Here is an 18,123-nt window from a genome sequence, read left to right on the forward strand (position 1 = left end):
TAGGTCGAACAAACTGCTGCAGGTTTCAACAATACCCATCTTGTTTGGATTCGATCAAAACTTGTTTCCCGACGCTGAAAAGAAAACTATAAAACAAGACCAATCCCACGCAAAAAGTTTGCTGTTTGCCACCACCATTGTCTCACAAGACAACTGGTTTTCCTTCGCTGCTCGCTTGCTTTAAACACAACAAGCAAACTTAAGCGCTAGCAAAAAAAAGGGGACAACTTCCAGAGTGAGTGCGAGAGCGAAAAAGGGAAGCCAATTTCCACATTATGCGGTTTGTTGCAGCACCGGCACCAGCAAACTTTGGCAGCTTTCTGCCTTGATTGTGTGCCGTCCCTTCATCCGTATCATCGACAGCTGCGGGTGACCTTTTCTGCGTGCGGAATATCAAACAACGGTGGCCCGGGGCCATCCCCGGCCAAGTGGAAAACTAAAATCGCGATAAAACGCTGGCGGTGAAAACGGACGAACTACGAATACGCAATGGCGGAAGATGGAGAGGAACGATATTGACGATCGTTCTTGGAAGAAGGACACTCCGGAATCGTCACCGTCACCGTCTGTGTTTATTTGCGATTTAGATGTTTCGTTTCGTTTGCTGATGGGTTTGAGTTACGAAGAAACGCAAAAACCATTGAAAAGCGCAAAGGTCAATGCAGTTTGTGTAGATGAAAGAAGGAAAACCCTCGGAAAAAGTATCCCTCGTACCAACTCACCGAGACGACCGTTTAAGTTTGGTCGTAAAACTGGCCACACGGGGTCGTGCTTCTGCTTGACAAAGCGAATATTTATCGCTCGCCAACGCGGTACGTGCTGTGTGTTGTGCGTGGATTGCAAAATGTTCTCAACTTTATTGATCTTTTCACTCAATCGAACCGGGCTGACGAAACATTACCACAAACGAAAAAGAAAAACCAGCTTTCCCACCGTGTTTCCCACACGCCACAAAATTCATCAAAGCACTTGCATCACGTAACGATTTATGATACATTTTTGTTGTTGTATTCGGGTAGAAGAAACAGTTCTTTAATGTAGTACAGTGTATAGAGCGAACATTGTTTTCGTTCCTATGCTGCGCTTCAAATTTATGCGCCTGGAATCAAGATTTATTGTTTGTTTTTTTTTTTCGAGCTCACCAATGTTACGGAAGCGGTTCGGGCTCGGGTGGTGGAAAACTGTTCTATCTGGTGCGGTATCCGTTACCTTTATTTGCAACATCACACAACCAGATGAAGGAGCAGACAGGCAACGTGAAATGATACTCATGAGAATAGAACAAAGAGCATTAAAATACGGACGAAAATGAACGTAACGCGAAGTGCGAGCATAATTTATGATGTTCCACTGAAAGCAAATTGTATTTTTACGTAAGAAGTTGTGTATGAAATGGAGAAATGCTTAAGACATTTGAGATACTAAAGACTTTTGTATTATATTATATTTATCTGAATAAAGAACCTTTTTCGATACTGTTTTTTTTCTAATCCAAAAGCAATCGATTTAAATTGCGAAGTAAAATGACACTTTTTTCTATTGACATGTTTTCGACTATGTTATCCAGAAAAAATCCCATCCAAAGAAGAAAAAAGAAAAAGGAAAACTCATCTCATCGGCCCAATATTGACACACGCATGTCAGTAGCGTGCGTAGCCAAGTAGTAGTGAGTAGCAAGCTCGCCGTCACCGTCGCCATTTTATGGAGGTCGATTTTCATAAATAATGCAATAAAATTTAAATTTCTTTATGACCGCTTTCACCGTTTTCGCCCTGAATGGCTGGCTGATATTGGTCTGCCTTCTGGCCTCTCGCTCTTCCCTTGTTTCATATCCCCATGGGGCGGATATATTCCGGGTGGACAAATATCGTTGGCAAATTGTCCAGGATTAGGTCGGAATACGTGCCCATGTCACGCGTGTACGAGCCAATAGCCTGTGCGATTTTTTTGGAGGCCATTTTGGAGAGAAGATTGGTTGTTATGCGTGTCAAGATGTTGGTACAGAAAGGATGACAAAATGAACGCTCATTGTGTGTGTGTGTGTGTTTTTTTTATTGTATTTTGTCGATCAATGCTTGGAAGGAAAAAAAAGGACACGATAAACCCCCACTGTGCGTGTGTGTTCTAAGGGGGTAATTGATTTTCCATTAAATAGAATCAAAATAAGGGGCACACTGTTTTGCTTTTTTAATGTGATGGACTTTTTGCCTGGTCTCGTTTCTCATATTGACACACTTAACAGGTTCGGAGCATTTTCCTTTCTCATACCAAGACACGTCGATAAAGGGGGATAAAAATGTGGCACAAGGAAAGTAATAAATGTGTAGCATACTCACTTGCTATAACCCTTAAATACCGTTGCGTAGGATCCTTCACCGAGCTGCTCTAGTTTAATGTAAGCATCTGATTTGCCGAATGGCGAGTCGCCCTGGAAAAGAGTAAAAGAAACAAAATTATGGTCACTGTAATAATTTGGTACATTTTATTCTTATTTAAAAAAAAACAACTTTATAAATATCAGGAAAAACTCCAAACTACATGGAGACGCCTGGTATTTCATGCCCGTTAAGAAACAGCATCATCGTTCCGAGAAGTAAAAGGTCGCGGTTTGAAGAAAACATGGGGCAATAGTTTTGCATTTCTTATGTTCCAATAAAGGAAACGCTAACCTTAGATGGTCACTATGCAAGGGAAAAATACATAAAAAATGTAAAGTTAAACATCCGGCGGACCGTATCCTGATAAAACTTTTAGCACTATCTTTGGACAGGAATGCTTAAGAAGGCAGAATGTTTCTACCAGCATGAGGCCGGAAGGCGGAACACGTACACGTAAAGCTTCAAGCAGCATTTGCTGAAACTGTTTCATTCTCGCTGACCCGTAAAGATACGGTTCGTCGGATCAAGCGAAAGCGATGCGTAAAACAGTGCTCCAAATCCAAATCCTTAACAGATTTAACCGTTTAACTATCGCAGACACTAGGCGAGAGCCGTTTTTAAGATCGAGAAGGACAGTACCGGCTGTTGTGGATTTTATTTTGGGAATCCGAAAGGACGTTATGATGAAGATGTATGAATTCGAAAAAAAAAGATAAATACGATGATGCCCCTAAAACATAACCTTTATCAGAGAGTAAAAGACCAACAAACTGAGCAAAGGACAGTGATTTGTTATTCATGGTGTAGTGAACACCTTTTACGTTGTTTATTATCCTCGCTGATTAAGCATCAATTAATTGATAATTTTAAAATATAGGTAAATTATTCACTATTTTGAATAATTTATTTTCTATTTGAAATATTTTAGATTTATTTGTTAACTTAACCCTACTAAGACGAAGTAACCTTCCAACAGTTTTCTAAAATCCTTTGTTTAGAGGCGAGAGACCTAACAAGTGTTCACTCTGCTGCAGTGCAAAGTCCAACCCAAATGCATAAATTCCATGGAAGCTTTCCCATCCTACCAACGCGAATTTGTTATGCTTCTTTCAGCACACACACATACAAAAGACTTTTGCACCTGAGCTACAAAATTCCGATGAAAATGACCCCAACAATTTCCTTCCATCAACAGCGCACGGGTTATTCAATCGTGCCGGTTGCCCGTTACTTTGTTGCAACGGAATTACTTCCGCTTTTCCGGTTGCTGGTGTAAGCCAAATGGAATGGAAGAATGGAAGAAGAACCACCTTTTTTTTGGTCCAAAAGCCAACTGCTGATGTCCAATCCAGCAGTGCAAACCCTTCGGATGGGAAGCATTTCTCCTTCGGGGTGGATACGTCATACCGTCACCGAAAAAGGTTTTCCGAGCTTCATAGCTCAGCAGAATACACATTTTGGTGCAATGGAACATGATGGAATGGTTAGTATAGTAAAATACGAACTCCAAAACGAAGCAAACAGTAATGCATATCCTGCCTGGAAAAAGACACTTGGACGTAAAAAAAGCACTAACAGAGCTGCTAGCGCCAAATGTGTTGTTTGGTTCATGGGGATTGTTTAAGTAAATATAAAAAAGTACTTTAAAATACAATTTTTATTATTCATGTTGATGCTCCTAAAAAAGTATAGCAGTCACAAGCTACAAATAACTTTTTAGAAATATTCTGATGATTTTTTTTCTTCTTCAAATAAATAAAGGCAACCTCGATAAATTGTACCCAATACGCCACACTATTTGTCAAAGGTTTCATTTTTCCCTCCAATTACTCCCACGGTGCGCACCATTTGCGATGCCTTTTTGGGGTAAAGATTTACTGCGCGACACTCAGTGGTGGCCACCACGAGCAGTGGTTGCTGAATACCTGTGCACCAAACCAAATGCACCACCACCAATAACATCGTCAAGTCACGTTATCCCTTCTTCGAGGACGACCCCCCCCCCCCCCACAGCACCACGATCGAACGGGCGAATCGAAAAAGGTTGAAACCCTCGCTGCGGTCGGTTAGGTTTGTGTCCTCTCTCTCTAAGGTGGCGTGTGATCGGTAAATATTTACGTTGTAAAACTTATTCCATTGCTTGGCTGTAAATTTCCGCCTGACTGAAAGCCCTTCCCCCCAGGGGCTAAACACCCAGCCAGCGGTGTGGTTGTGTTTCAAAGAAAAATAGATTTCTTTATGCTGCCTTATCCCCACCCGGGCGCGGAACCGGGTTTCTACTAGGTTCGTAAAGGAGCTGTGGAAAAGCTTGGAAAACGTTTTCATTTCCGCACCCGTGCAAATCCGGGTGGAAGAGTGTAAAATTGGATCCTTTTAACAATGAACCATCGAGGGTGGGAAGTTGGGGTGGAATAAGTAAAGGACAAAGCTGCATGAAACGAAACTGCATCCGTTGCAATCTGGTGCTGCCTTTGCTGCCACGAAAAAAGGGGGAGCAAGCTCATGACCAGAAGAACCGGTCACGGGGAAGATAGAGATCTCCTGGGCTGCAGCAATATCTTTCTGGCAAGATATATTACCACTGAAACCTTTGCCATATAGAAGGAGGACCAAGAAGCAAAAAAAGTGAAGCTCTTTCGCTTACTGCTTTTGGTTATGTATGTTACTACACCAGCATCGCTTGTAGCAGCAGTACACGCCACCACGTAACTACGATGTGGCGGCGTCGACAATATGTGTTGACATAATCGTGTTTGGGGAAGAAACAGGGCTACGGTGGGTGGGTGAGACGGTGGTGGGGCACTGTTTGTTCGTATATTAACGCCCCAGGATAAGCTGGGAAGCGTTAACGTACTATTTCGAAGCTTTTGGAAGAAGTGAAAGCGAAGCATTTTACTTTTACGGTGTTTGGTCAGTAAATTTTGCACACAACTTAGCAACCGGGTGTTTGTGCACGGGAACTGGGATTGAGTTTTGCTGTGATTTTATTCGTAAGGGTAGAGAGAGAGTGGATTATAAAGTACAACAACTCTTGTACTAGATGGTAAATATAGCGTAAAAGGTTTAGCTTAAACCAACGATAGGAACATCAAGTCTATTAAATTCAAAAATTAATTGATCGACCAGAAGAATAATTTTCCATAATTTTCCATTGGAAGCTCTCTTTGTGGCACCAAATTTCCCTCTCGGTGATATTCCATTTCACAAGCACTCGCCAAAGTTATGCAAAATGATATTACGCTCGATGCTGTGGTGTCGTTTTTCCATTCCCTTTGACGCACGTCCACCTCACGAACTTTACACAGTCCAGCCAGTACGATGCGGACGGATGGAATCAGTAACGGTGAACTGTACACTTTGCCATGGTTGATGACTTCAATGTCCCCCCCCCCCCCCCCAAGTAGCTGGACATTGAAGTACATCCCCCAGGGGCCAGCGAAGGACTTTCCTTTCGGGGAAATGATTTTTACATTTGCATTCGCTCCCGTAGAGCCAAAACCATTCGCCACACCAGGTTTGTCCCCAATATGAAAATGAGAGGAAACGCTAGAGCCGGAGTGCTTATAATGGCAGCTAAAATTAGCAACAAAATGGAGCTGGTAATGAATATGCTAATACACCGTGGTGCACATTACTGTGCGAGGGGGTGCGTTTTGAGGATAAATTTTGGTTACGTGCTCTGGTATGATTTCCCCCAACTCAAGCAATGGGAAGCTTTTGCTGGTGTGTGAATGTAATTTTGATATCCACAAAATGGTGCCATTTTATCAATGTCCACCTAGTGCTAATTTAGAAGGGAAATGGTGAAAAACCTTGCTTTAAGTATAAATAAAATGGAATTTAAGTGCAATGTTTCAGAAGCATATCAAAATCTATTTTTAGATGGAATTCAATCAAATATCACGAGTCCTAAACCGCGCTGCAATCGTTGCTTGGTACGTACGTATGAAATTAAATGCACCAAACATGGTAAGAGGATATGCACCTACGCCCGCCACAAAAGGCAAAGCCACAAATAGAACCAATCATCGCAATGGAAAATGCCCCGCTTTAGTTAGTGGAATTTAATTTACCGTTGAGTGTTTCTTTTTTTGCTAGTTGTGGACGTCAAATTAAAAGGTCACCATTTCGAGCATAATTGGTACAGAAATCCCAGAACCTACAGCTGTTTGTGTGTGTGTGTGTGACTCTATACCGTTTTAATAACCCATCACCGGCGCAATGCTTCAGTGAATGGAAAATTCACAACTGACAGCTGGGTTTGGCAATTTGATTTCTACCCAGCATACAACGACCCACGGATCGCGACTGACGACGAACAAGTTTGTTTCATCATCATCAGCATATACCCGGAAGTGAAATTTAATTTCCACACGTACACACTCTTCCCCCCAGCAACCTTCACCAGCCAAACTAAGGCCAATCGTTCGGCGGAAACCACAAAACCCATGCCCCAAAAGGACTCGGTAAGGTCGTTAAGATCAGTCGAGCTTGAAGTGTGACTTCTGGGGCGCCTAGGCTCCCACACTGGTAGAGCGCACTCGCATGTGTCTGTGTGCGTGTGCATTGGATAAATCGTCCACTTAAGGGCGTCCATGAAATAGGTCACGAGCTGCCGTGTGCGCAGTACACACGTGCAGGGGGGGGGGGGGGGGGAAACATGTGCCTGGAAGGGAAGAAAGGGAATGAAAGGGGTGGTCCATGGTAGAGTGGATTTGATTGAAAATGATGCGGTTTTTGGCCCATTCCCCACGGGACGGTGGGTACGTGTGAGTGTGTGTGTGTGTAAGTGTGGCGTGCCGAAAACTCTTGCGGCAATTTTGAGCGCCTGTTTTATTATTATTATTATCATTATTACCGGAGACCAAGGTCCCTATCTTCCACCCATGAAGCGCATAAAATTATGCATAAAATGAATATTACCACCGCTGCTGCTGGTGCTGGAACCCGCTGCTCCTGTTATCATTATTCAAGGGATCTGTTTTGACAAGTGTGAGGACAAGAGAGGGAGAGAGTGAGGGCCCTGCGGCTATGTTTTCACTCGTACATTGGGTTCTTTGTGTGCCCCCAGGTGAGCAAAACTTTCTCATTGTCGCTGACGACAATATTTCCGACTCTACACGCAGCTGCTGATTGTCAAGTGGGGGATTGGGCTGATTGTCAAGGTTTATGGAGTTGCCTAATTTGGTGTGAAGCTTCCTAAATAAAGAAAAATAAAGCGAGCTAATCATGCCTTCATAAAGAGTTTCACAAGAAGAAGAAAAAAAGATCCTTGAAGATAAATTATGTTGCTGATTATGTCACCAAAAATATTTGGAAGCGATAGTTTTCAATGCCTTTCGCAGGTGCATGAAATACCAGGCGTCTCCATGGAAATTATATTTTTTATTAATTCACTATTAAAAAAATATGTAAATTACGAAAACTACTCTAATACCAAATGGCAAAATGGAATAACGAACATTTACTTCCTATCTGCGCAGAAAACGATTCCATTCCTTTAAAAACCAGTATTCGGCATTCAAAATGAAAGCAGCTTTTTCAAATCAATTCCTTTGCTTTTCCACTCACTCGCGTGAACTCTTCGAAAGTTTTCTGTTTGTTATATCAAAAAGCATTCAACGTCACTAGGTTCCATATACAAACCTCCCACATCCCGCAGCATTCCGGTTCGGGGCAATGAAATTCAATTTTTCCCTTTCCGAAGATAAATTCTGATTGCGAAGCATATTCAAATATTTTTACCCACTATCGCAACTTCCCGCAGGTTTGTTGCCACCACCACGCAGTTGATTTTTATTCTCCCGTTCATCGAGCCATCCGAATGGCGGAACTTATATTTGAGCTGGTTGAAAGAGTAACCTTTCACAAGCTTTCCGTACGGGGGCAAAAATCACATTCCACCGAAGCTTCTTTAAGAGATGCCCTTTATGCTCGTTGGGAGGTTGACGACGCCGCCGACGACGATGCTGCAAAGTTTCCTTTGCGGCAGCTTTTTGTTAACGTACGGTTTGTGAAGATGCATTTACTTTTGCTTTTTTACTGTTTCTCACTCCCCATTGCTGTGATGTGGTGGTGTTTGTTGCAACCCGGAAACAGTTGCAAGAAGGGAATAGTGTAGTAGTAACTTTTCGTTGCTTCAACTTGGGGCATTGGGGTACGTCGAAAAGAAAATGGAGAAACGGTAGAGAAAGCCCGCTGCACACCAAGTAAAAGACGGGGCAAACGAACTGGAAAAACTTTCCAGCAAAACCAACCACTCAAACGCTTGAAGTAAATGTAGAAAAAGTTAAGTCCTTGCGTTGAATGGTGTTCGTTTGCCACACAATCAACCATACATTTGGCACTTTCGTGCTATTGTAGTTGATTGAACGGTGTTTCCAATGGGAGCTAAGAGTAGTGGCGAGTCTTTGCAAATAAATTCAAACATCAAATGAACGTAAAGATATCAAGTAATAATAAATTAAGAATAAGGTTTGGAAAATATTCAAAGTACTAGCATAATAATACTTATTTATAGCGCTCTAACGTAGCCTGAACCAAAGCCACAAAATATTTCCATTTTATGTAACAAAACTAACAACGCTCTTCAAACCGAAATCCAAGGTTTTTACCACAGAAAAAGTTGGAAGCCAGATAACAGAAAAGCAGTTCAGTTTTGCGGGGAGGCGTTTTGTTATGCATCATTTATGAGACCAGGATTCGTGCCCATGCATAACTACCTTCACGATCTCTCACCCTCGGTTCGGGAGATGTGTTAAGATGGAGTTTTTTTCTGGCGTTTCTGTATTACGTACTGCCTCTTCTGCCGTTCATAGTTTATGATGATTTTCCCCCAGGTTGGGCAATCACTATGAATTGTGTACTTGGAAGGGCGAATGTTATGCATATATCATGCCCAGAGTGTCACGAAGAAACAAGAAGAAGGAATTGACAAAAAAACTATTAAAGGACCAAGCAGTTGGAGGAAATATTCCAAGAAAGAAAGATTACCTAATAACAAAAGATTGCTGGAAGTGTTGCACACTGGGTTCAAATTGCTGCAAAATAAAACTAAAACTACACCATACAAAGCCACAATAAACCACACATATAAAGCGGGAGAGGAAGTGAGAGAGCAAGTGTTTAAATTGTCCACCAACCAGTTCAAAAACAAAGAACTGCCCCAAATGCTGCTCCATTTTTCCATCAACTTTCTCTAGCAGAAGCAGCAGTAGAGTAGCATTATACTGTTTGCCTGTCGGTTATAAAATCCCTATCATCAGCAATGCAACCCGGCGGCAAGTAATACCGAAAACCAACAAAAGCGTAAAAATAAAAATGATAGTCACAAACAGACAGAAACCCTACACTGCACCAGCAGCAGCCCAAAACTTGCTTGCTTGCTTTCGTATGCAAATGAACGAGAGCCGGGCAGCAAAACGTCAAAACGAATGAACGAGATTTTTCCACATTTTACATCGTCAGTGCGCGCTCCACGTTTTCGTCGGATGAAAAGGGGTTGAATGGGTGGTGGGTTTTCCTTCCCTACCGGACGGATAGGTCGTCATTTGTCGTGCCATCATTTTGCACAACCAGCGTATAAGGTGGGAAAAAGGGGGATTTAAAATAGAAAGTGTATGTGTATTTATATAAAAAAGCGAAAAACAAAACTGTCAGAGAACTTTTCAAAGGTGAAGTGTATAAGCTTCATACGGTTTGTTATGGGATGGAAAGCTTCGTCCACCCCAAAACATTGGGCAAGTACTTTATCGTGTCGAGACCCGTACGCCTTTTGCCAGTTTTCGGGACGAGTTTTTCGTTCTTCAAAAGCACATGACGCCGGTTTTTTGAAGAAGTCCGGGACACATTTGAGCGGAGTACAAAATATATATCGAAAACATATTCCCTCACCCAAAACCACCCCAAAGAGTGGAGTTTTGTTCGCACTGTGCATGATTAATAGTGCCTTTCTGCAGTGTTTTGAGCATAAACGGTTCTAACCACCCCGAAGCTTCATACATCACTGCTAAATAGATTGACGCGCACGTGAAGGGTGTTATCGGGTGCTTGTCAAGCGAAAGCTGAAAAGAATGTATAGAATAACGGTGTCAAAACTTACCCCGAATGCACTAAACCGTTTTCGTCTCGGGTGCGGGTCATGCTTGTTCAAGAACACTTCGGATTTTGGCCGGGGTGGCTTCTTAGGTCGCATTATCACACGTGTTTCCTCCCGGATGTCGTCGTCCAGCAGCTTGCTGTCGGACGATACCGACAGTTGCCGATGGACGCGTTCGTGATCGCTTACTCTGTTCCAATCTGCAAGAAAAGTTGGGGAAAAGGAGAAAAATGCGGGTTACAACAATTATGAAATTGGGCTAGAGCTGGAGAACTGGAAGTAATGTCAATAAGCATGAGAGCTTGTTGATACGCACTGTGATAAAGAATCAGGAAGAGATTTTGGGACTCGATTTATGATCTCCAAAGATTCTCATTGGTATGCAATTTATTCTGATTTGGATCCAGATTCAGATAGGAGATTAGATTTTAATTGAGATCCAAATTCAAATTAAGAACCGGATCCAGATTTGGATCCTGATTCGGATCGGGATTCAGATCAAGATTCATACAGAGCTTCAGAATAGGGGGATTATCCACACAGCTACAACTAAAAATTCAAGAGATCAGGATCAATAACCGAGGTCGTAACATAGAATCTACTAGAGATCTGAAGGAAAATCAGATCTCTATCACCTTTTTTAAGAATCAGATTTAGAGGATCGATTGAATATTGTCGACCGGATCGAATCTCTCCAAGGAACACACCAAACCAAATAGTCTAACTTTTCACAGCATTATGACGGTTTTGATTACTTCATCAATTTCACCAACTGCTTGAAACTGATTCCATCGCACGACAAACAAACCGCCCTCAGCGCACAGGAAGAAGTGCAACTTCCTTCTGTATTATTTACACTCCACTACACACTGCTGCCGAGTTGTAAAGTATACGCAGTTAAACAATTTGCCCAACTCCGGGAATGTACTGCAACTTGTACGTTACTCAAACACTATCGATAGAGAACGGCTGTGAGTACACGATAGAGACGTTGTACATCGATGCAACCGCCACACTAGTCCATCAAAGAAACACACCAACCGGTAACGCATTTGCATTACCAAGGACGCCTCCATAATGTATATCCGCCCCATCCGTAAGGCAGAAGGAAAGTGATATAATTTTGCAATACTTGCCATTCACCATTCCTAAGCCCATCGCAACCACCAACGCAGAGGACAAATATTTATCTTATAACCTCGCTAGAAATTCATTCAGCTTAATTTGTTTGTGCAGTATCAACTAGCGAGCGGTACTGGTACACTACCATCACGCAGCGGAGTTATCTCAAGTACTGGATTATAACAACATTTGCGCTCCCTCGGCCTCCTTCTTGCCTCCCGAGATACTGAGAAAAGTTCAAGTCTTAGAAAGCTTTCGTCCCGCAGTAGCACGTTGCCCGAGTGCATCTTACTACTGCCACCACGACTCACCGTAGGATTTATGCTACCAATCACGCGCTGGGCAGGCGGGTGCGGTTCGTGGAAGTTTGTAACGGGAGCTAAATTTAATTCGCACCGCTGCCGGAAGTGATTTTACCCGTGGGCGGGTAAGGAAATGTGCCTCCCAACGATACACAGGATTATGATAGCTTGCGACGGTGGTGGTGTGCCTGCCGGTGGAAATTGAATACTCCCCCGGAGCGGTACCCTCCGCCCCGATGGTAGGATGGTAGTGGAGAAGTAAGCTTTCGTGGAGCAGCAGAGCTTTTAGCTGGGCAAGGAATTATTCATCGACAGAAATGGAAATTCGAACCGTGCTGTTTCAAGGAAAAAAAGGGAGGATTTTAAGAAGGATAAAGATTTTTCGGGACGATATTTTCCGACATTTTGTGTTATTATACTTAAGATTATAATGAAGAGCAGTGTTTCAAGATTAACGCCCCTGTGCCCAGATTGTAATACGCATTAAAATAAACCTCGCCAGGCGATGAATCTTTAAATCACCCAAACTCCCGGAAAACCGTTTCTCAATTGAGTGTGAAATTAATCGAACCAAAGCTACAGAGCGGATACTACAAACCGGGGTAAAATCGACCCCAAATTTTCACGTACACACGCAGCACACACACACTCACTCTCACACCGGAGATCTAAGCCACTGAATATTAAACCGCTAACGAACAGCCAGGTCCCATAAATCACCATAAACATGGGAAAACATAGTGAGCAAGGCGGACCATCAGCAATCGGTTTTGGTCGTGATGCATGGACAAGATGAAAAAAAAACCCCCGCCAGCAAGAATTCTTCGCGCACATTCCGACAAATCAATTTCACTGCCCATTTGGCTTCAAATGTGGTTCCGGGAGGTTCCGGTATTCCGGGCACAGAGAGAGAGAGAGAGAGAGAGAGAGAGAGCTCTCGCTCTATTTGTGTACCACGCGATCCGCAATAAATTTCCATTACCGTGGATTATTGATTAATTTTTAATGCTTCCCGCGACTCGTGGTGGTATTTGCGATTTGCTCGACCCGGGTGGATGGCTCTCGGCCCCTGTTTTCTTTCTTTCCCAGGTTTCTCATTGAAAGGCACACTAGATTCTTAATGGATCTTCTCCCCTCCAATCGATAAGAGCATGAAACACCGGGATGACTATTTCCATACGAGCAAGCGATCATTACGAGCAGCTTGAGAGCAAAAAAAAAAGTCGCCGTGTAGCTTACACAATTCGATTCTTTAAAAGGCTATAAATAATTTAATAGAGCTGCTATCAAAGCTTTTAAGCTCCCCTTCCCCAAACACGCGCACAGGTAAGAGTGACAATAATGAACAAAGACGTACAAATTAAATTTTACTGACTGTTGCCAGGCTAAGTGATAATCGATCGCTTCGGAAAGGTCATTACTTCGATAGAGAGATAGGTCAACGATAAGCAGCTTCAAGCCATTAAATTAAAAAAAAATCTCCCCTACCAGATTGCGAACGGCCCAGGAAATGAGCGCCCGGAGAATGAGATTCAGATCAAAGCGAACGCCGTCAGCAGCAGCAGAAGCTTGCGTGTGTTCCCGGGAACGAAAAAGGACATTAAGAATGACGGCTGCAATAAAAATGACAATTAATTCGCACACGTTTGAATTAGCCAATTTGTCGCTTTTAATATTCTTCTTTTCGCTCACAAATTTCTACCCCCAACACAGGCGAATTGTTGACGAGTTATAAGCTAGCGAGACATACACCACGAAAAAAAAACGTCTCCAAATGACCTATTTCACCATGCTCCTCTGGTGAGGTGTTTATAGGTGTGGAAGGACCATTTTCAACAGGCACCGTTTGCTACCCGTCGGCTGGAAAATTAGCCATTCCGAAAAAGGCCATCCGAATAATGGCGGATGTAAAAAAAAACCCCAAGGCACATAAAAGGTGTCACGGGTACTTAGTGGAGTGAAAATGTTTCTCCAAATGGTTCCAATAAACCAAATGGGCATTCTTCGTTTCCAGTGTCCGCTATCTGTCTCGCGAAACTGTGTGTGTGTTTTTTTTTTGCTTCTGTTTCTGGATCGGCAGCAGCGCCTTTTTCATTGTATTGTTTTGCGTCAGCTGCGGTTAAAAGGAATCGTCGTACAGCCGTCTTCCGGTCAGGAGCATCTGGTTTCTTTTCGTTTTTTTCGGATTTTGGGATCTGTTTTGAATCATTTTTATATCTGGCATGTAAAACCCAAACTGGAGCCATGGACACTTGCTTGCTAAATGGCTTGATGGGTTGCAATAGACCAAGTGGAGAAGTGCCCAAATGACGTCGTAAAAATTAAATAAACATTAAAAGGAAATCCCTATAACGATGCTCAGGTAGCATTTCAATAGCAGCAAGTAGGTGTGTGGTGAATATTAAGTGAATTTTCCCCCCAACACAAATATTGCTTTACTTTTTTAATAATATTTTTACACTTTTTTATCAAAAAAGATTATTTAAGGACATTTTTATCTTTTAAAATAACTTCCAATCCAAAGCCTAAGGTAAAAGGACTCGGCCATTTTCTTTTGCTTCTTCAAATTCTAGATTAACTCGCCCGAGCGACGATTCTTAATGCCTAAAAGGACAAAGCCCCCAACCATCCAACAACCAACACACGGGATCATTCGGTCACAGATGACGGACACTTTTGGCTAACCGTTTCCCAGCGACGGGGGCCCATCGTAAAGGTCGACTATCGCCGAGCCGTGCCGTGGTCCGATTCCCCCTATTGCTGCGGCATTGTAAAAAATAATGACCATTCAAAATGATCCTTCCGTTTCTGTTTTCCTTCCCGAGTGTTTTTCCTACACATTTTCTCCTCATCAGGACCGAATCACCCTAGGGGCGGGAAAAGGATCTCCAGAGTCAGTCACATTGACCATGGTCGCTTGACGATTTGAACCGTTATGTGGTTTTCGCTATTTCCGAGCGGTGTTCATTCATTCCCAGAGCGAGGACTTTTTTGTGGCTTTTTCTGCTCTAATGCTGCTGCTGCTGCTGCTGCAAAGAATGACTATCATCTTCACACATCATTCTCTGTCGGTGGCCGTCGGGCAACCGGACCGCGTTCGTTTCGCGCCCCATCGATAGTCCTCCATTTCCTGTCGTCCTGTCGCTTCCTTGAATGCCATTTTCGCCATTTTATCTTTTAACCATCTGGGATAGCTCTCGGGTGGAACACGGGCCGAACTGGATCCGGAATGACCGGCCCAGGGCTTGCAGCAGATGCAGGAAGTTGACAATGGGTGTTGTGATGGTAAGGCCAGTTCACCGAAAACCTTTTGCTACGGGGCAAAAGACCGAGAAACATTCATCCACACTCGACCCCATTTCCGGCGGCCATATTGTATTCCCGGGAAAAGGGTATTGTCGTCTTGCGTGTGTTTCGCTCGACAGAAGCAACACATAGCTGGTGTTGCTGGAACCGAAACGTACCCCGATTGTCATGAAAGTGGTAACCATTTTCACCAATCTGACCGTAAAAAACGGGATTCCTTTTTCTTTGCAGAGCGTCTGGGAGCGTTTTAGAATGCCTTTGACTTTGGGATGAGCGGGATACAGTGACAGGACACACTGGTGGACACAGGATGGTTGGTTGTTGTGTTTAGCGAGGTGTGAAAGAGCTCACATCGTTCACCAGAAAAACATTGAGGTGTCTGGTGGACTATCGCTACACTACAGCCAAGATGAAATTACTAAATGACGTAATTTGACAAACAATTTTCGCTATTATTTGCCATATTTCATCTTCTAACGAAGCACTAAATAATTATCAAGTACACTGCTAACCCGTTCATCTGGGGACTTTTTATCCGGGTGTATGTTACTCCGTTATACTTGAAAATGACAGATGAACATCACTGACATAAATGGGCTAGTGAGTGTCAAAACAAAAGCATACTTTCCTCTTTATCCGTGTTTTTTGTTCATTCGGGTTCATCAGAGTCTTGATGATCTCTGAACAACGCAATTGCTTAGTAATTGCATGAATAATATAAACAGGTTGAGAAAAATTATGCAATAAATCTAAAGGAATTACCAATCAGCCTCTTCTACGACAACAAGAACAACGGATACAGCTTTCATAATGGCCAATTCTTGCAGAAAGCTTTCGCGGAGATTGAAGTCTCGAAATGTAAATTCTAATCTCGAGAAACAAGAAACTCTTCCAATCCACAAAAGAAAGCATATAAAAGTCGAAACCTTTTGCCCAAAAAGGATGTAAAGTACTCGCTGTTTTCAGCAGTTATAAATCTTTCGCCTTTTTTCGCTGGCTGTTCCTAAAATCCTTTTAACCAACCTAATGGCAGTTCGCGCGGCACGAGCAAGAATGTTCTCTCTTTTTTTAGGGGGGGTTTAACAAGCCACAAAAAAGCTGTGTTAAAATGTAGTCCTCAGCTCAGAAAGGTATGGGGGGAAAAAGCTTACACATTCATTATAAAGCACACACCCAAACCATGGACAAGATGAGACCCCACACATACACACACACTCAATAACGTAACTCCATCAGATGGCGATGAAGCTTCGGGCTGCACATTGCCCAGCACAGTTTAAGGTTCATAACAGGCATAACCGGTATGATTTATTCATACAAATTGTTTCACCCGACATTTGGAGAGAGGAGAGTGAAAGCAGGACGGCCGAAAGAATCCACAAAAATGGCGTTACGCCCGCACATCAGAATCCTGAACGGGAGATGTAACATAGCGAGTATAAGTAAAACGCCGTAAAATATAATGTACTACACACAAAACAGCCCACCAGTTAACGACCTTCACCCACATGTGGGGTTCTTCTTTGCCTAGAACCACGAGGAGATATCAAATGTTCAGCGCCGCCTGGTAACGCGCCCGCACAAAATAAAAAAGTAGAGGCAAAGAAATTAACTGTGTCATGATTTATTTAACTTTTTTAAACCAGCCTTTTCCGTACCGGTCGTACACGTCTGGACGCCTGCTGGAATGGTGTTACGGCGAACCTAATTTACATGGAAAATTCATCAGCGACAAAGTTACGAAAAAAAAAAACGCAGCCAACCGTGCAGACGAAACCAGACCATCCCCCCACCCACAATCAGGATTCTTGTTGCCACGTTGGAGAAGAAAAGAAATTGGGTCACTAGCACCGTTTCTGGGTTCTATTATCCCGGGCGACAGTTATCGCATCAAGTTGTTCCGCTTTCGAACTACGAGTGTTTTCTGGTTTATTTTTCCACGCTTGCTGTCCCGACGACAGTTGGTCCCGCGTTCGCTGCTGGTCGGCAGGCAAAATGGTTGGTGGTGCATATTTAAACAGAGAGCTTAACTTACGTCCACCGGAGCGACAAACACCCTTTTCTCGTTGAGCCTTGCGACAACAGCCCTTCCCGAAGACAACACCGTACGCGACACCGTAAAGTACGAACTTCACGTTCGCCGCGCGCATAAAGTTGTGACATTTTATTGTCCCGAGACCGTTGGAGTTGGGTGACTCCACCAATCGTGCGCCATCAGCCGAAGAGGTCGGATGGAGAGGAGAAGAAAAAAATGTCCCCACGCACAATGATACCAACTAGACCAGCACAATCCGGAAGCGTACCGAACGGAAGTGTCTGACTCAGGCTTGCAATGAGCTTAGCTGCGTTTTTTTGTGAGTTCTCGCCCCGGGTTAGAGAACCCGGGCGTAAGCACGCCACCACCACGCTACACTGATCCCTGATCGTTTGTTGGTGGTGGTTGTTTTCTTTTTCCCTGCAAGTTCTGCTGTACTGCACCACATCGACGATGCACCCCGTGTAACAATGCAATTTTGCACAATGCATAGAAGGAAAGTGATGTCATTGCATCCGGGGGAGTACGTGCACGCGTTAGGCATACCATTTTCGTTCGCTCTCTCGTGGGAGCGCGTGCTCGTCTGCTGCCTTCAAGTGTGGTTTTGTGTTCTTTAGCTCGGTGTTGGGTGGAGGAGAATGAGTACGACGAAATAAGGGGAAAAAAACATTGGTACGGAAACTACACCAACTGCACACGGGACAATTTAATGTGCGCCGAGCCAAGGGTTAGTAGTTTGTGCACAAGAAGGTGGATAATAAAAGAGTTGTTTTATAAGCATAAAGATAGCAACAAAAAAAGGAGTACGACTGTCGTCTGATGTGAATCCTGGACTGTGTCGCGAAAAGGATGATAAGTTTGTTGAATTAGAGTTAGCTTTTA

At 43.3% G+C, this 18,123-nt stretch overlaps 1 protein-coding gene across 2 annotated transcripts in view; it reads right to left on the reverse strand.

The window, feature by feature from the left end:
- LOC118513138 (cyclin-dependent kinase 14) overlaps positions 1-18,123 on the reverse strand; it is a 117,452-nt gene that overhangs the window by 13,236 nt on the left and 86,093 nt on the right. For both annotated transcript variants that reach the window (XM_036058563.1, XM_036058564.1), the window contains 2 exons: positions 10,480-10,676; positions 2,337-2,428 (listed from right to left, as the gene is read on the reverse strand). In XM_036058563.1, the coding sequence (XP_035914456.1) occupies positions 2,337-2,428; positions 10,480-10,676 (289 nt within the window). The remainder of the gene's footprint in view (positions 1-2,336; positions 2,429-10,479; positions 10,677-18,123) is intronic.

The sequence above is a fragment of the Anopheles stephensi genome, chromosome 3 (genome assembly GCF_013141755.1).
Source record: "Anopheles stephensi strain Indian chromosome 3, UCI_ANSTEP_V1.0, whole genome shotgun sequence".
Classification (NCBI taxonomy): domain Eukaryota; kingdom Metazoa; phylum Arthropoda; class Insecta; order Diptera; family Culicidae; genus Anopheles; species Anopheles stephensi.